General features: G+C 35.8%; 1 protein-coding gene across 7 annotated transcripts in view; it reads left to right on the forward strand.

The window, feature by feature from the left end:
• arhgef28a (Rho guanine nucleotide exchange factor (GEF) 28a) overlaps nucleotides 1-20,287 on the forward strand; it is a 124,148-nt gene that overhangs the window by 97,217 nt on the left and 6,644 nt on the right. For 6 of the 7 annotated variants that reach the window (XM_015339200.2, XM_015339219.2, XM_015339217.2 and 3 more), the window contains 4 exons: nucleotides 2,384-2,523; nucleotides 4,710-4,757; nucleotides 6,181-6,669; nucleotides 10,077-10,386. In XM_015339200.2, coding sequence (XP_015194686.2) covers nucleotides 2,384-2,523; nucleotides 4,710-4,757; nucleotides 6,181-6,669; nucleotides 10,077-10,386 — 987 coding nt within the window. The remainder of the gene's footprint in view (nucleotides 1-2,383; nucleotides 2,524-4,709; nucleotides 4,758-6,180; nucleotides 6,670-10,076; nucleotides 10,387-20,287) is intronic. The other variant, XM_015339215.2, reaches the window with a different exon arrangement.

Below are 20,287 nucleotides of genomic sequence, written 5' to 3' on the forward strand. Positions count from 1 at the left end.
TATAGAAGCCACCTTTAAAGGCGCTATATAAAATAAAGTTTATTATTATTATTATTATTATTATTATTATTATTATTATTATTATATTGTGATGTCTCCTTTGATGGATAACCTTGAAGAAGCACTTTCTGTACCAATATGCTCTTAAACTACTCGTTTTTCACCATTACTCCATGTAGACTCTCTCCAAATCTTTCAGGTTGCACGGCCTGTTCTCATGAACTGTTTTCTTCAGATAATGAACCAATTAACAGATTGGTTAATTAACCAATGAAAACGTATCTTTTATGTTTTGTTGACTTTTTTGTCACTTGATTTTGATGCATGCTTTGTAAATGTAGTCTATTATAAAATACATTTACCAAGCATGAGCCTAACGGCAGAAGGCTTTCCATTTTGGCTAAAAAATATCTATATAAATGTCTGTAATCTTATCTATTCCTCAATTTGACCTTGGACACCAGGACCAGAGGATGCAAAACAAGTAGAACAGATCCATTTCAATTCTTTAAAGAGGGGATAGCATTCATTTTCAACATGAGCTTCGCTTTTCATAATCATATAATCATATACCTGACAACTCATGCTTATTTTATTTTTCAGAGAAATGTTACCTATTCTCCATTGACAGTTAATTTACTTTTAGTTTCCAGATTCAGTCCGATGTCCTTGTTTCATTACTGAGTGTGATGTAGTTCCTCATCATCACTATCTTTACCCCTTAATATTTTATATGAATCAAATCCCCTATCATCTCCTTTGTCCTAGACTGGAGAGATGTGACATGTCTATACAGTATATGACAACCCCTACTGTATATTTCCTGAGAAATCATTATCTTGATCTTGTTTGACCTCTTTCACAGACTTGACTTTTTGCGGATGCTGCAAAAACTGTATATAATACATTATCTAGGGTTTTAGTAGAGCATTTCTAATTTTAAAATTCAGCACTTTTGCTGGATATCCAAGGATTCTGTTTGCCTTTTCTGCTTCCCCACATTTTGTTGATAATCAACTCAGAGCATTCTACACAAAGAAATCCTTCCATACATGCTATTGCTTTCTGCATCTCAAAATTACCCTGTGATAATCAGAAGATATAGAATATATGTTCTAATAATACTGTACCTGTGTTAATGTTAAATTTCATTTGTAAATTGTCTGCCCAATCCATGGGTTTAAGTTATTTGGTAAGTCTCTTGCTCCTGTTTTTGTTTTTCCACTCTTCCTATTTTTGTATCCAGTAGTTTGCTGACTATATTGGGATCCAAACCATTTATATAGAACAGGAAGAGCAACAGGCCTAAAATAGATCCCTGTGGCACATCGGTGCTTATTGTCCATTTTGAGAGTAGTTGCTGATTGTTGTGCACCTAGTTCTTGTTCCATGTACAAACTGTACTTTACCTTGTATTTACTGTATGTGGCTTTAGTGTAGCTTCAAGTCATTGAAGAAGGTACTTGGTGAGTTTTTAAAGATTCATAATTGTTGCTTTGGGTGAGATTTAGCCATCCAAACCACTTTTCGGATGTTCTGATGATACATTTGGGTGTCTTCCTACATCCTCTTCCTGGCGGGATAGCAACCATCACTTTATTTGTGTTGTTGAAGGACACCACATTTGAAACTATGACATCTTGTGGATTTTTTCTAGACTACACTAGAGTAATTCCATACAGGGGAGAGCTGCTCCTTTTACAAAGTTTGACAATAACTTTCACCAGAGGCCTCTAATTTTTTACAGAGCCAGATTTCAGACAATCAGTGCCCACTGAGACATGACGGACTCAGAAACTCAAATCCTCTCCCCAGTGTGTTATAAGTATGAGTGGTTCAGCTGACTCCAAGTGGAAAAGAAAGATTTAAATAGTCAACCACAGCAGATTGTTCCCCAAGTACCTCACATCTTTCACTAGACAAGTCTAGCTTCCTTTAGAATAAAGAGTTTCTCCAGAAAAATGCTAAATCTGTGATCTCTGCAATGTCTTTCTTCTGTGAAAATTATTGTGTGCCGCATTTTTTCTGACATAGTGATCTTTATCCCTTAAAGAGACCAATTTCTCTGGTTTTACAGATGCCATCTACTGTATGTGTCTTGAAATATTGTGTTATCTTAAATTAATAGTTTTTCTTAAGTAACTGAGTGTTCAACTAAACTAATATCCAGATGAATGTGCAGCTATACTGGACCAACACTGCACCGATCTAAAACATACAGTTAGCTCTGTTGCATGATGCAGTTGGAAGTATTTTGTTAAAATCAAGTGATTAATATTATGCCTTTCAATATCACATTTACTTCATTACAGTACAGTACCTTTTGGAAATGCCATCTACTATGTGTTGATATTGATTTGTTCTTTTTCTGCTTTGTCTTCAGCAGATTACCCGAACACTCAAAGTTCGAGCTCTGTGTCTCTGTCTTCAGACTCTGAAATGAGAGAAGGAGAGTGGTCTGGGGACATTTTGCAATCCCCGACTGAAGTCAGAAGAGGGGATGCCACCAATATTAACCTTAAGGTATATACCATATTTAATAACCAAACTTTTGTATAAATGTTAAAGATGCCACCTTTAATCATCAAAACAGAATGGTGCTGAGGTTTTTAGTTTAATTGCCATATTTTCTTCTTAATATAATATAGTAATTAAGTCCCACCAGTTTTAGCTTGGTTTATTACTGTAAGTGCATAAGGTATCTTATGTTACTGTATAATGTTTCTCATCCAGTGTACTTTTTATGCTTTTTGCTTTTGGTTGGGTTGCTATATTAAATTAAACTTCCTGCTTTTACATTTGTCTTTGCATGGGTATTTTGCTCTTTGAGACTTTGTTTATAATGGCGATCCCATCAATTTTCTTTCAAATATTTTGTGGTATGGGCTCCTAAGTATAAGATTAATACTCATATTTTTTGATCCATGGTAAATATCACTATATTGTATGTTCATGGAAGTGAGATGATAGTGAATACTGATTAGCTATAAAACCAGGACAAAATAATCAGAAACTTTTTTCTTTTTATGTAGTTCTTATTTTAGGACCTCTACAGCCACAGTAAATGGATTTACTTGAGATGTAGATGTATGTGACCTTCAATCATACATAGTTTATTACAATTTAAAATTGGTTAAATTGGAGAGGAAATCTGCAAAAGTCTGGCCAATATCGAGCATACAGTAATTATGTTAGAGATAAACTACAGCTCCATTTTACAGAAAGAGGTTTCTGAGAAAGAAAGCAGAACACAAACAGCCAAGCTATTTGCTTTTAGACCCACACAATAGCTTGAAAATTAACATTGATATAAATCAGGGGAGATAATTTGCCCTTCATGATAGTTTATCTCATTTATAGTTAACATTTGGCGAGGATGTGTTTGGGACCTTCTTCTGCAGCTGTAGTATAGAAATATTTGTTTGGAAACCTTAATTTATTTTCTTTTTTGTCTTACAACACACCACGTAAAATGTTATATACAGCATGTTAAAAAATATTGTTTGATTTAAATGTACTGATTACACAGAATTCCAAAGAACAGTTGGAGGTCAGTGTAGACATCATTGTAGTATACAAAAAGTCTTATTTAACATTCGCATAAGAAGAACAGAACATTTAAATTTGCGTTGCATAACAGTGTTTTCTAAACATATCTGAAAGTAAAATAATTCACAGTGAAGAATATTTTCATATTGGGTGAGAAGTGAATTATACTTTTAGCTGACCTTTTTTACAGTAATGTCTTACAAAATACCTGTTTTTTAGACTGAAGAACAAATGGAATAAGCTCTGAAGTAACTTATACAGCTTCATATCGGGTGTAACCTATCAGTATATCCTGATTTTGAAGAGCATAAAGAGAATATTGTTTGATTTGAAAACCCATTTCTGGTAAAGGAAAGTGACAAAATATTTTTAGAGTTTGTATTTGTCATATATTTATTGTAGACATTTATAATATATTATTCAAGGTTTTTAGGATTATGTAGTGTGTCCATAATGTACGAAGAGACCTTTTAAATGCAACAAATGCTAATGGGTCCACAATACGTATTTGTTTAATTTTGATGAATTTCAGTAGAAATCAAATGTAAATATGTGAATATATTTTTATAAAATATATATATACAATAAAGAAGCAATGGAAATGCTATTTGAATGTCAGAATCAAGATCTCTTTGCGGTCTTTATGGTCCGTGAGTGATTTATCTGTTAAATGTACATTCAGATTCAGAAGCAGCAAACTGTTTCAATTGATGGAGGCCAAAGAGCAGCTATACATCAATAAACCACAAGGTGGCAGCCTGCACACACAAAACAAATGTTAGACATACTAGAAAAGTTTGATTAAGCACCAAAAATCACTGCTGAGTAATTACGTACAAATACTGACAAAATACCTATATTTCTCAAATATATTTACATTATTTTTTACATAATGTTTAGTAATAAATTATATTAATTTAGATAAAATAATGTTCTAACACTGTTTTAGTAGTATTTTTCACCATATAATTTGTATTTATTAATTATAAGACTGTGGAAGATAAGACATATTCCCTGTACTTATTTATTGTACTTTCAATGACTCTGTGTATTTAAGTGAAGAAAACTTTTTTTGAATGTATCCAACCACAAACATGCACACGAATACATCCAATGCTGTATGTAGTATGATGTTCTTGAATACATATTTTGCTTTCCAGGTGGTGCAGAGTGTTCAGAGCTTGACACAGTTACTTTACAGCCTACAGGTGAGAACATTCACTAACTGTGATGTTAATCTCTAGGAGAATACTGTTTTATCTATGGGTTGTTTTGTGAAATAATATCTGTCTACTGAGTAAGAAAATTATTTTTTTTCCTAATGGTTATTCTCGGGTATTCTGAGCTCTTCATTTATTAACCCTCTGAATGTAATAAAAAATCTGCAATCACAAACATTATTAGATATCCTCCACTACGTGTTTCATCAGGTTCAGGTATTGTTTAGTATAATTTATTGAATTACTTTTGAGAAACTGCATTGCCTCATCAGTCTTGTGTTCAGTATTGTTGCTTTAATGCATTTTTTTCCACTGAGCAAGAAGGGGTGTATTCTCAGGAAATGTCAAGGCTCATTCGCATTCAGGATAAGGTGTTGAAGAGACTATTGACCTTCCTGGAGTATATTAAGTTCAGAAATATGTTACTTGAATAAACCTTAATGAGAGCTGTATAGTTGTGATCTTTATTCACATTTCAAAATAGACTCTCTCACAGCATTTATTAGTATAAATGGATTTCTACAGATTTGGGAAGAAAAGCTTGTAAATCCATATTATTATTATTATTAAGCTGCTAAGAATGCATACAATTAAGTGATTTAAAAATATTGTGTGTACTGTATGTTTAAAATCCAAGTGCATATTACATGTGGGAGTATTACATTTATGTAGAGATCTAAATTACAGTCACTACTCCAGAATGATGGTGTTCTCAACAAAGTAATAAGGTATGACTCACCACACTGGCAATGCAAGGTTGGTGAGTTGGAACTGACAGATCAAACCCCAAGTGAGTTGTGTAGAATGCTCTATATATAGAGGTGCATAATGCACACTGTTATAGTGTCTTTTCTAGACGTTGCATTATTCGACTTGTCACGGAACATTTTGCCTTCTTTGTGCACAAACAGTTCTGTGGAGCTCTTCTACAGAAATGTAACTATTTTGTGTTAAGGTAACTTATTACTGATAGATCTGTGTTTTTTTAACTAGGAATAGAGCTTTTTAGCTTTAAGTATTTGTAGAGGGAAGCACTGTTAATGTTAAGGATCACCTGTCAGTTAGATTTGAATGGTAAATATAATCAATTAATTGCTGAAACACTTCATATCGCTTGCTTATGTGTAGTTTCTTATTTTTATTGTTTGGTAAATGGAAAGTTTGTTTTACTCACGTCCAAACTTAGTTGCATTAATAAAAAAGTGGAAACGATAGAAAACACTAGTGGAGGTTTTGAGTAAATTGTTGATGTTTATAACATCCATACTGTGTATTGTAACTCCCAATTGTGTCTAAGACATCTGTGCCTGTTGCATAGTAATGTGTATGTTTATTAAATTAGACAGAAATTTACAGTGTAATTTAAAAACAGAGTCATGACTGTGTTGTGTGGTGTGCATCTTTGTTTTAGGCTGCAGTGACCATTCAGGACAGCTGCTATGAAGTCCAGAAGCTAATCCTACAGGAAAATGAGCGCTTGCCTCGTCTTCCCAGTTCCCGTGGCAACCTGCTGCAAGAGCAGGAGAAGCAGCGCAACCTGGAGAAGCAGCGGGAGGAGCTGGCCGGGGCGCAGCGACTGCAGAACCAGCTCAGACAGGAGCAGCAGCGCTGGGAGCGCGAGTGCGAGCTCCGCCAGCGCCAGCAGGGGGAGAAGGAGAGCCAGCTGGAGCACCGCGAGCGAGACTGCCACCTGCAGGCCGAGCAGCTCCAGCGCGACCGGGAGGAGCTGGAGGCCCAGCTCCGCGAGTACCAACACAGCCTGGAGCGGCTGCGGGAGGGCCAGCAGTTGGTGGAGAAAGAGAGGGAGAAGCTGGAGACCCAGCAGAGTATGCTGCAGGGCTGGAGGCACAACCGCCAGAGAAGCCTGCCAGTCATGATGATCCCACTGGACAGCAACCAGGTGCTTGTGGGATTGTAGCTACCCATCCGTCTGTCACTTACATGACCCTCACCCTCTGCCTGCTTATAGTGCCTGGCAATACTTCCTGTTTCTTTTCTATTAATTGATTAGCCTTTCTTTTTTTGTGTGTTTACCAGTAGTAGATATCTATCAGTTTATCTAGTAATTGTCCAATAGAAGGAAATCCCAGATAACTATTGCTTACTGACAAGAAACCAAATAAAAGTGTAAAATGGGAAACAGATGGAAAATGTTTACATTTCTAACATATCAAAAACTTGCCATGACAATTAAAACTTACGTGCTATTGAAGCAAATTGTTCACTCACTTAATAGATGATATTGTCGAAATGTTGGAACTAACATATTTCCTTGTTTTCTTCAGTTGGCAAAATATGTAGGTAATTATCTCAGAGGTCAGCTGTGCTAAAGCACCTCTTTTAATTTTATGGAATTAAAATATCAAAGGAATTCATGGTATACACATATCAGCATGGTTTCTACTAGAAAAGAGTATTTTCCCCCTAGGACATTTATTCCAGTATAACTATGTTTTTCCTGAAGTGTGTGGTTGTTAGTATGTCTTCATAAATCATTGTTCTGCTTCCTTCATTATGCCATATGGAAAGGTTTTTAAAAAGCTAAAATACTGTAGCCCCAAGTATGTATTGCTTATCATTTAATTACAAGCTTAAGCTTGACTTTGACTGAGATACAACTCTTTAGAGGGTTATATTTATGTCTGACTGTTTAACAGTTCTGTTATACTGTACTGTAAAGCTGGGCAAAGGACAAGTTTTCCTCAGTGCCTCTTTACCTCAGTACCACACACAATCATACAGGCTGAAAAACAAGAAAAAGTACATAAGGTGTAGAGACAGTGAAATATGATATTTAAATATTCCAATAATTAAAAATAAATAGATACATCAATTTGTAATAAGGTTTTCAAATCCCCATGGCTGGTAAAATATTTGTGGTAGTCTGGAGTCAATTGATTTTAACATGTTGATTGAAATCAATCATAAATTCACTGCTAATGCATTTTGCAACAGACCACGTGTCAGTATTTCATTTTTTCTTACCTTTTGCTGAAGCACTCCCTTTACTGTGCTTCTCAGAGAATAGCTTAATTAAACTTGTGATGCGTGCAGGATAATATGAGTGTAATTTTAAAATCAGCAGTCTTAATGCCAAGCAATCAACCTTCTAATAAAGAAGTTAATGACTGATGATAATTAAGCTTTCTGAAAGAAATGCTGACAAAATAATTACAGCGACATTGGTAGTAGAGTAAAATCAATTCACCAATAGCCCAGAAAAGCAGATTTAATTATGTCATGCAAATTTATTCCCCTTTGCATTTAAGGGACTGTGTCTTCATTTTCCCAAAGTCAACAAAATAAAATGACCGTAAATATTATTCATACCACTCACAAAAGGAGCAATAACAGACAGAGGATCTGAACAAAACTAAGAGTTATACAGGTAGTTCCTGGTGCTGACTAATTGTGTTGCTATTCATGTTGAAGAGCTATGCAGGTTAAAAAATAGAATAGTTTTTTCTGCAAAACTTAGAGCTGTACAGGCATTTTTCATTTCCTGTTAACAACCTAAACATTCCATTCCATGCTTAGGCATTTTTTTAACTTCAGGTGCTTTCACAAAGGTATCTTAGGTGAACTCCCAAAATGCCTATGGCATTTCTATTCAGATTTCAGATTAAAAACATGGCTTCTGACTTCTGTATGTAGTGAGAGTGTTGACATGGGTGTCAATATTGGTCATCTAAATATATTATTAGTAGTATTTATTAAATTAGTTGATACTTTTTTCAAAGATGATTTACAGGGGGTTAAATAGAATTTCATACACTGGGGAGTAACTTAATCAATTTTTCTCGATCCCATTCCTGGAGTATCCCTGTTTCAGTCAGTTTATGTTCCAAATGGGCCCTTAATCATCAGTGCCTGTAACTGATGTGCCTGCTGGATTACACTTCTTTCTTCATTCTGTTCTTGGTTTCAAAAATACCCTAGTTAAAGTGCATCATCTGTTAATTTCAGCATGCATAAACTGTCCTCTACTTGCTAATACAAAATTTTGACTGTTATCCACAATCAATTGATGATGAACAGACAGTGGTGAGAGTGAAACTGTATAAAGCACAGTGAGTCAGTGGTTTTCCTTCTGCATAAGTCCCATTCATTGTATTTCGGCTGATGTACCTAAATGAGTGCTGTCCCAAAACTCCCTAACTAACTCAGGGTCTGTACCAATTACAAAGATAAAAAAAAATAGAAAAATTTAATAAAATAGCTTAAAAACAATGTTGGAGCAAATACAGGGGAACTCCAGGACCAGAAATGGTCCTTAATACAGTGTAACAGTGTGTAACAAAATGCCTTACACAGTGCAGTACAGGAGATGGCATGATACAGGAGGCAATGTTGAATACAATCAAAGGAGTGCAGTCAGAAGATGTACATGACTTGTGCAGTAAAATGGAATGGCAATAAAGGAAAAGAGCGTAATCATAAGTACGCATGAGACTGGAGAATATTAAAGTACCAGTGCAGTCTGAAATTGCAAGCAACAGAAGGCATGCAGATCTAAATCACAGTGAAATCCTAGTATTCTTGAGTACCTAGTTCAACCAGAGGTGAGCGAAGGATGGAGGTAGATAAAGCACATGAAGGCTGGTCACCCAGCAAATGTGGAGTGGAGGGGCCAAGAGACAATATAAAGAGAGACAAATGATTGTAGGTAGGAGAGGACAGAGCGAAGGAAAAGCCAGGCCAAAGATCTTGAACTGAACTCAAGTTGGGATGGAAAGGCCAAGAGTGAGAGTGTGGGTTGGAGCAATAACATGATGTACATAGAAAATACTTTCTGTTTTAATCTGGGTCTGGGTCTTTGAAAACATTTGAAAACGTGGTGCACACTTTAATAAAGTTTACAGCAATAGCAAAGAAAAGAGTAAATGAAGGGAAAGAGATGTTAGAAGAGTGTGTTCTCCTCCAGTGCTGTCTCTCATGAGTTCTTCACCAGGTCTCTTTTACTCTCATTGAGCGATCTTGGTTGAAATCCAGTTTCATAATGCAGGTTGTCCAGAACAAAAGTAAGACAGTGAAAGATAATGTAGAAGAAGCTGCATTTCCAAAAGGAAAATAATGATAATGGAAGGACTAACATGTTAAGAAAAATACATGAATGTGCTTATTATGCTCTCATTTTAAAAGAAAAAAAAGAATGATAGAAAAAGATATTGGTCATAGAGATAATAATCTGTACTTGTAGTTCTTTTACACTTTTACCACGACTGTGTCGGTAACAGGGTGTGGAAAACAGCTGTTAAACTGCTGTCAAGTGACTGAAGCTTAATATTGGTCTCTCTTTGTTGCCAGGGTACAAGTCACAGCCGCTCGGAAAGTTTTGATGGAGATGGCTCTGTGTTTGTCAACGAGGCAGCCTTGCAGATGTCTCTGAACAGCCACCACCGGACAAGCTCTCTGGTGTACACAAATAATCCCAGTGCACACAACAATCTGAACTCAGTGATTGCAAGGACAAATGACAAACAGGGCAACCAGAGAACTGACTTTTCGTACAATCCACTGGGCTCCAGTCAAAGCAGAAGAACGACAACCGCACAACAACAAATTCCATTGTATACTGGGACCAGCGCTGGAGGACACGGCGACAGAGCAAATAACGGTAAGGTACAATAATAATTTATTTAAAAAGCTACAAAATACAGTTATAATTGATGCTATAACGTTAGCTACTTGGGATGAGCAAGAGATTTCTCTTTGTAATAGTTGTCCTTAAGTGTTTTGCAGAATGTTTAACATTTTCTTTTAAAGTTGCAGAGGTTTTTTTATAAAACAAAGACAATGATAAAAATGTAATGTAATGGATATAAAATCATCAATTTCACTTGGTCTGGGGTTATCACATCTACGGTTTATGGGCTGAACTGCTGTTTTTTTTTAATTGCACAGCATAGAAAATGCTTTCATTGGAAAATATCACTCTTCATCAGCCTTTTTTATGTGAAAAGTATGTGCTATTACAAAATCAGATGAACATGTTCATTCAAATTCAGAAGAAAAAAGCACACCTGTGGGTTGAAAACAATTCACCTTCTGCTTTCTATCAAAGTCTGACAGCTGAAAACCAGTTAAAGGAAAGATTCAGATATAAAAGTTAATGCAACCAAAAATTAACTAATCCCAACCTTATTTTTACTTATGGAACCTAAACTTTAGTAAGCCTGACATTACAGTACTGTATAAACGTCTGATATAACAGGATGTCTAAGCTTCCTTCATTGCTCTCTCATGACAAATGGCACTTGTCTGACTTGGCTGAAACTTTTCATGACTACAAAATACTTTTTTCCATAGTTGGGATAAAATCCCTTTTTCAACAGTAAGTAAAATAAAAAATACATTCACTTAAATGTGTATTAATGTCTGAAAAGTGATCTTTCCAATCTCTATGCAGTACATTTTTATTAGAAATTTACCTTGTGAGATTTACCTCTGAGCACCTGTGGATAGAAGACAAGGAATTTGCATAGAATAATAGAAGTCATTTCCATAGTAACTGTTGTCAGTTTCCTCATTACTTTGCTTTTACTAAATAATGGAAACTCCTACAGTAAATACCATGTTATTTTAAAACATCTGACTTCAAAATCAACAAATTTTTTTCAAGGTGTTTTTTTCTGTCAGTGGACTTATTCCGTCCTTCAGTACAACTTAATCAATGTTCCTTGACATAATAATGGTCTTCATTCTCACCTTGAAATCAATCAGTGCATTTATCGAGCACTTGGAGGACAGCACTGTGCAATTCATTTGGAAAGCATGATTGCTGATTGATTGAAAATCTTTAGCAAACTCATTACCGTGTGGTTTGTCATTTGAGGGAGATTGGCTCTAGCTGGAAAAATATTACTTCACATTTTATGAGCCAAAGTGTCGTATATTGTTAGTTTATCAGTTGTCAGCTTTTCCATCATGAAGGACGGAAAACTTTTTCCCATTTTGTCTTTCTAGTGAAAACAGATGAAACATGGATCCTGTACTATATACTGTATCCAGTCTCTTCTGTGTTACGTAACAGTAACCACTGTACTCAGACATGTAGACCTCTGTCAAAAACTTTTTGATTCAGACCTTCAAATTGATTCTGTAATGTAAATTTAACACAGAATCCCAAATTTACACAGAAAAGCTAAACCATATCTGTCAGTGAAAACAGACAACAATAACAGTTCTGTGAATGCTGAAAGAAGGGTTTCCTCATATGGTAACACATCACTGGCAATCAATGAAATTGATTGAAAGAAGAGTGCGTAAAACCATTCCACTGGTGATTAAAATTAACAGCAGTATATAACATTAAATTACACAAATGGTGTAATTTACTTTAAAAACAGACCTTTTATTATTATTAAATTATTTATTTATTTTTTTGGACAAAGCAAAACTATACTGTTAACATATTACACACAGTACATGTTCCTGCTTATTGGTCAGCTGTGTGTGATAGGATAAAATGGATGTGTTTGTAGCCATATGTGTTATATTGCTATAAATCTCTATGTATTCAAGTTGTAGTTAATGACTAAGATAATTATGGGACTGCATTGGGGTGGTTGTTTAATACTGGATGTGGCTTTATCTGTGTGGACCTCTTAATGTTGGAGGAGTGAAACACAAGTTGAGTCAAGAAAAACTCCAGGCCACAGTTATAGGCATCAGTAATTTACTCAAAAGCTTCAGAGCTGCAATTAGGTGATTAGATACCTGGTGAAATACGGCCTAATAAAGTTTTAGCTAATTATCTCCAAATGTTTAGTCTATACTATCACTACCAGAAAAAAATTAAATGATAATTCTTTTGCTCCATTCTTGAGATGTGGCTGTTTAAAAAACATGGCTGGTGTCTTTCAGGCCAATAAGATCTCAGCAGATTTAAGGGAACACACAAAGGTGCCTCCAATTTGTACTTCATTCCTTGCTGTGATTGTTTTAGATCACCAACTACTTGCTGAAATATGGCCTCCCACATTGTTTGCTCCTGCCCAAAGACTAGTTAACTAAACTTGGTATCAATCTGGTGATAGGACACATGGCAAAATGGTGCTTCTATTGAACCATAATGGCCAACTTGCCACCATTTTGTTAGACCACCACTGTCGTATAACCTCTGCACTGATGTGTAGTAGTAGCTCTATTCTAAACTGCCCTTTTGTTAGAATCAAGAAGTAGCCTTTTCTGTTATCTCTTGACTTTGAATCTTAATTTGGAGGTGTGGTCCTTTGTTCTTGTTTTATCATCATTGCAATCAGGCTTGTATCAGAGGGACTTAATTATTATTGTAGAGAAGGGATTGCATTTGCTGTATGTAGAGAAACACTTCTTGTCCAAACTGTACTGTACAGCAGAGAAAAAACTACAACACTCGGTGAAAGAGTTTTTCATTTATTTGATTTCACTCACACTGTTAAAGTTGAGCAGGATTTCATTTCCATATTTGCCATTATCTTTCATTCTTATTGTACAACTCAATTTTCAACTTTCATTCTAGTTTCCTCTCAATTTACTTGACGTTCAATCATGCTATGAGAATTGACTTCCTGGAAGCTTTCAAAACTGCTTGCAGTTGTCAAATTCCTTTTACTCGTAGCTGTTTTTTTTTTTCATTTAACTGTGTTACCTGTATACGGTACAGTATATCCACCACCTGTTCAGTATAAAAACATTCCAGGTATCACTGTGGTTTGGCAAAATGCTGTGCTGCACAGTAAAAAATTCCCCTAATAATACCAGCAATTAAGGGCACTTTGTTTAGTGATTTTGATTAATATACCTCTTTTAGTAGTGTGCTCCTTGAGGCAAAAAAGAGCATTTATTTATAATAAGACAGTAGCGTGGTTATTGTGCATGCTGACTCGAAATAAGCCTTATTCATGGGCTAGACCTCAGGGCAAGTTCCCACAAAGCTTCACATTGGCACACCTTATGGAACATGAGAGAATTGCAAGGTATGTGCCAAACCTTGTTTAATCTATCAAGTTATGACAGTGGAATTAACATAAACGACCTGAAGTGGTTTGTCTGCTGACATTCTCTGCATTATTTCCGTGTCCCAGAGTGAAAAATTGTAAATGTGTTTTTTAGATCAACAAGATTTTGCCACAGATGTTATTCACACAACAAAAAATGTAGATATTTATATGTTAGAACATGCAGTTCCCACTCCAAAAAATTGCAACCTGCAATTTGAGATGCATGAGTAATATTTGATTTTCTGGGTTACAATTTACACAGTAAAAACTTAGTGTTTCTTTTAATTATGTTCGATTATTAATTGAAATAGCTGTTAGTTAGTATTTACTTTTTTTTAATAGAGAAGCACTCAAAATTAAGTGCATTGAGTCTGTTTTCCATTGCTACTTAACCAAGAATTTACAGAATAATACACAGAATAGAATAGTATATGCTATCTCTATTCACTTATTTTTAGTTTGTGTGTTGTATTTCCTAATAAAACCCAGACTGTCATTTGTCCTAGACTGACTACAATAACAAAATAGCTCATAAATAAAATAGTATTTCCAGTTAGTTCACAAAGGGTAAAGGATAACATTTAGGCTTATTAGGCCTGTTCGTAGAATTTTAAGTACATGTGCATTTCTTACAGGCATAACATTTTCCTTTAACTTGTCATCCCACACTGAGACATCTCTTTGGAAGCATTTCTTGTTTTTGTATTTTAAAGATGATTTAGTGAGCTTTCCACATGAGAGATGAACACCGTTCAGAGCACCTTTAATAGGATATTAACCCCATAAACCATGTCTAATTTGTGATGTTTTTAAAGTGCACATCTGCATATTTATTGCATAGAATCACATTTTTATGGTGAAATAAGTTAAAATAGGCAGCTAAGTCAATACATTTTCATACATTACTCATTTCAATAAAGTCCATGAGAAACAAATGAAAAAACATGAGAAATTGCTTCCAAAGATACAGACTATACATGTGAATGGAGAATTCTGTGATGTTTCCTTAGTATCATTTATTAAAACATAACAAGACAGGTCATTTCCAAGTGAACTAATCAAAGTGGCATGTTATTAATCACCTAAAACACGTTCTCCTAAAGAGTTACAATGGAGCAATTCATACATAAGTTGATGATTAGAGATCCTGAAGGGTCAACCTTTTTTACACACATTCCTGGCTCCAGAACCAGTGATATTTGTTCCAAAAGCACATGGAGCCTTATACGACAGGATTTGGACTGCATTAACTTATCCAAATAATAAAATGTCTTCCTGTAGTTTTGATACATGGTGAAAATTTGCTAGTGTAATTGGTTACAATCATTTTTGTTTATTACACAAGAGGATCCAGCAGATGTAACTGGCAGGGACCTGCACTGATCCATGCTACTCTTTAAAAAACAGTGTGCAAGGAGCCTTTATTGAGGATATATTCAGTCTTGTAGTTCATACAGGATTCTGTTCAAAGTTTGTATTCGGTTACTGTGTAAACAAAACATTATTGTGTGGGCACAAGTCGTAAAATACACTCAGAACAAAACCAAGTTAAGTATTATAATGAAAGATACCATAATTTACTGTGAGGCCTTGAGTCATTTTCTGGTAAAGGGACCTTTGGCAGCAAATACTGCTGTGAGGCTTTTTGTATAGGTCTCTACCAGCTTTGCTCACTGCAATGAGGCAGTTTTCTCCCATTCTTCTTTACAACTTCACTCAAGCTCTGTCAGGTTGGTTTGGAATCATCAATGGACAGCAATTTTCAAGACTTGTTCACATTCTCTGTCAGATTCAAGTCAGGACTGTGATTGAGCCACTCAAGGACATTCACTTTCTTCTTTTTAAGCCTTTTGCTTTGAGTCACTGTCTTGCCGAAATGGGAATTTCCATCACACTTTTAAGTTTTAGAAACCTTAAGCAGGTTTTGCTTCAAGATTTCCCTCTACTTTGATCATTTGATCATTTTACACCATAATCTTGACAAACATCTCGGCCCATGCTGATGAGAAGCAATTCCATACCGTCATTCCGTAACGTAATGCTGAACCACTATTCTTGATTATAGGAATGCTGATGATTGGTAATTCACTGTGTTGGGCTTGTGCCACATGTAACTCCTTGCATTAAAACCAAAAACCAGTGAGGTTTCCCATAGCAAAGGGAAAACTTTTACAGTCAACGTTTTTTAGTGTTTTGGTTTTTCTTTGCAGTTTTTCTTGTAACTTTTTTCACATATCAAAACGCTCAGTACGAGCATTCAAGTTCCATTACTAAAACCTTGTGTGTACAAGACTATAATTTGGAGTGAACTAAATGGGGAATGGGTAGCATGGTGGAGCAGTGCTGGGGTCCATCACAGAGCTGGGGTCCAGGGTTCAGTTCCTGGGGTGCTATCTGTGTGGAGTTTGTATGTTCTTCCTGTGTTCATTTGGGTTTCCTCTGGGTACTCTCATGTGCTCCCACAGTCCTAGGTCATACTGGGAAATTAATTAGCCTGTGGTAAAATTGACCCTAGTGTGAGTGTGCGCATGTTTACATCTGTGTGTGCTCTGTAATGGATGGGAACCTTTCCACGGTGTATCCTGCCTTGTGCCTGTTGCTTGCCGGGACAGGTTCTGGCTCCTCCATGGCCCTGTATTGGATGAAGCATTCAGGAAATGGACAGATCTATTCTGTGCTTTATTTATGTTAGCTCTTGATGTTTGAAAGTCAAACCAGAGATTTGGTGTTGCATCTTGAGGTCTTGAGTGTGTTCATGTATGTTTTTTCTACTATATCCTAAAAAGGAGTTAAGTTAATGTGTTTTCCTTCAGTATTTAAAGCATTCATTTGGCAAGATAGAGTCTTTCTGAAGTACATTAGTGTGCTTAAGTAATTTATAGGCCAACATTCATCAATGCATGCAATTCAGCGGTGTGGATTTGAAAAGAGAATAAATTAGAGAGTAAGTTATTAGACGGACCTGTAATAAAAAAGGATTAGCCGGTTATGTTAGTAGTCTCTAAGAAAAACATTATTTTGCCACTTGTATCAGAATCAATTCTCATCTAGTTGAGCAGCTGCTTCATCAAACCATATTGCACTCTGCAGAGTTGTTAATTGGGCTGAATTGCAGCTACCATTTATATTAGTACCAGGAAAGGAATATGATAGTGTTTGGGTGAAGCTGATATACATAATACATTACATATTGCATGTGAATTATAAATATAAGAACATTAGAAAACGTTTTTAAATGAAGTGAAAGAACTAAAGAAGTGATTAGGTAATGCAGTAGACAGGAAGCATCCACTATATCAAATATTCAAAACACAAAGCTTAGGAGTCTTCATAAAAGGTCAGCAGCAGATGTTAAAAATGATCAATCTATGTTCTTGAGTAGAGCTAGCTGCCGCTGTGGTTCATCTGGGGCCATATTTTTACTCTGAAATGATCTGTGAAAATCCCTCATAGGCTTGATTTGTCTTCTCTTGCCACACAAAACTGTTCGGTGATGCTGTTTCTCTATCCCCAGTGTGAATTTAAAATACTATTTTTACATTTTTAGGAATAGCACAGCAGTTTCAGTAGCTATACTTCTTAGGTTAAGCTGCTAAATCCTTTCTTGAAAACATTTGTAACACGTCTCAAGGTCAGTATATTTTGTGGTTCATGAAAGGCTGCCATGCTTCTGCTCTGAATAGCATAGGATAACCTTCACACATAGACACGTGGTTTGGCATGGTATAATAGAACATCTTGACATGTTTTCTGCTCTTTAAATGCTAATGAAGTTAGGGTCAGATCGTAATCTCACACTTCCTCTCTCTTATGCATAAATATCTCACCTGCTAAATGCCCTCTGCACATACCTTTCCTCGCATCCAATTGAACCTTGCAGCCACTCCCTGGTTCATTCCTTGCAAATGATGGTGTTTCGTCAGCCTTGACATTATGGCACATTAACGCCAAACATTAACATATTAGGTATGCTGTGCCTTTATATTTTGAGCTAGTAAAATAGATTGTTGAAAAAGGCATGCTAATGCATAGTTAATGTGAAAAAAATATTCCATCCATCCATAAAGGTGGAGTGGTGGCTCTGTGGCTGGAAGGTTGCTGGTTCAAATCCCGTGGCCGGCAGAGGAATCCTACTCTGTTGGGCTCCAGAGGTGCTGTGCAGTAGCTGACCCTGCGCTCTGACCCCAAGCTTTTCTCCCTGTCTGTGTGTTTCATGGAGAGCAAGCTGGGGTATGCGAAAAAGATGAATTCCTAATGCAAGAGATTGTATATGGCTAATAAAGTGATCTTATCTTAGCTTATTTTCACAGTTTTTTTATCCAAAGAGTCACATGTATCCAAAGTGTCACGGGGGAACCGGATCCTATCACATCAAGCAATGGTCAAAAGGCAGGGCAGACCCAGGGCAGACACAGACACAGACATAGAGGCAAACACACAAACTCACACCAGGACCAATTTTCCCAGAAACCAATTAACCTATCAATTAAAATAACCTTGTCTTTGGACTGTGGGTGACAACTAGAGAACCGGAGGAAACTCACATGAACATGGGGAAAATGTACAAACTCCCCACAGACAGCACCCCATGAAATGAACCCAGGGCCCCAGTGCTGCAAGGCAGCAAAGCTAACCTTCTTCTTTAGAAGAGCCTTTACTTAACTGGTTCCATTCTTTACCCCTCTGCTTCTACTTTTCTTAGTACCACCATCCACAGTCTCCTCTGTATATTGTAATTGTGTTTTATCTTGTGTATTCTTTTTATTTATTGTTGTTGTCATTCTGTAAAGCGCTTTAAGAAGCCACCTTTAAAGGCGCTATATAAAATAAAGTTTATTGTATTATTATTAACCACTGTGCCAACTAGAAGAAATAGTTTTATTTTGAAAACAATTCTCAACAGTGAGTGCTTGGAAGAAAAAGATTAGAAAAAAGAGTGTTTTATCAAGTGCAAAGGGGCATTGCACAATAGCATATGATAAGCGGTCTTCCATTTGTTCTCCTCTGTAATGAAAAGAGCAGTAAGAATAATTGTATTCAGACTAGGAGGACACCAGTTTCCATAGAAACATACAGTATGTCATCCTTAAACTTGTATTTACTGTTTTGCTTTATTTAACTCTCAAGCATTTTAAAGTATAATAGATCTTCCTAAGTCCAGATCCCTGTCATGGGTTGTTAATGTAGTGCACATCTGAAAAAGAGACACAAAACTGAAGGGTTACTGAACCAACTAATTATAGATCATGTTCTATTATTCTTTTACATATAAGGTTATGGAAACAATTATTAAAGAAAACCAGAGGACCCGACTAGAAGACCATCTATATGTAAATAAGCTCCTAGAGAATAATCAACATGGGTTTCATAAAGGCGGGCCTTGCTGAATCAACTTTTTAGAGTGATTAGAATGAGCAACAACATTAAAGGATATATACAGCATGTATAATATGATGTATTGTAAAAGATTAAATCTCAAATTACAGGTGGTAGAATTTCTGGGAAAAATATTTGGATCCAGAGTTGTTTAACACATACAAAATAGACGTTACAGATAAGGGATGAATCCTCACATGGAAGTGATTTAATTTGTGTAGGTTCACAGGTATCTGTACTAGGACAACTGTTCTTCATAATTAACATAACTAATCTACATTCTCGTATAGTTAGCAAACTAGACAAGTTTACAGATAATAATAAAATTGGAGGATAATTGAACACCAAAGCAAATTAAATTAAAAACGTTTTAGATAAAATTTCAGACTGGAAAAACACCAGGCAAATGATATTCAATTATATTCAATGTACTGCAGAAAAGCCTGCCTGAAAGGTTTTGCGTGAAGGTAGTAAAAACAAACTATAAACACAAAATAGGAAACACAGATCTAGTAGAAACTACTTAAAAAAAAAACTTATCTGTGAATTTGACACATTAATGCATTTTCTAGGCCAAAGGGGAAGTAATTAAAAAGGCAAACTACATATTAGGATATAGAGTATACTGTAGTTAAAAGTATAGAAAGTATATAGGTATATAAAAGTAAAGAATTTGAAATCAAGAGGTGGTATATTAAAATTATATAATGCACTAAAGCCTGACTTAGAGTATTGCATACAGTCTTGGTCACCTCATTACAGAAAATGTATTGTTGCTCTGTAATCAGTCCAGAGATGGACAACCAGATACTTAAGGGACCAATGATACCAAGATTAAGGTAATATCCTCCACTGACAGACTAAAGGAACTAAATTATATTAGTCATGAACTTAGAGGACTAAGAATAAAAGTACATTTAATACCAAGAACATGAGACATCTGTATTCAAAGGGTTCGGGACATTGAAACAAGCTACTAAGCCATGTCTCTCCCCCGCAACAGTGAAATGGAAGAAACAGTTAGAAAATGGATGGATGAAATGTATTAAGTCTTGCAGCATCTGAGACCTATTGTAGGTTCAGTTTCTAGAGTGCTACCTGCATGGAGTTTGTATGATACAGTATGTTCTCCCTGTGATTGCATGGGTTTCATCCAAC

The sequence above is a fragment of the Lepisosteus oculatus genome, chromosome 3 (genome assembly GCF_040954835.1).
Source record: "Lepisosteus oculatus isolate fLepOcu1 chromosome 3, fLepOcu1.hap2, whole genome shotgun sequence".
NCBI lineage: Eukaryota > Metazoa > Chordata > Actinopteri > Semionotiformes > Lepisosteidae > Lepisosteus > Lepisosteus oculatus.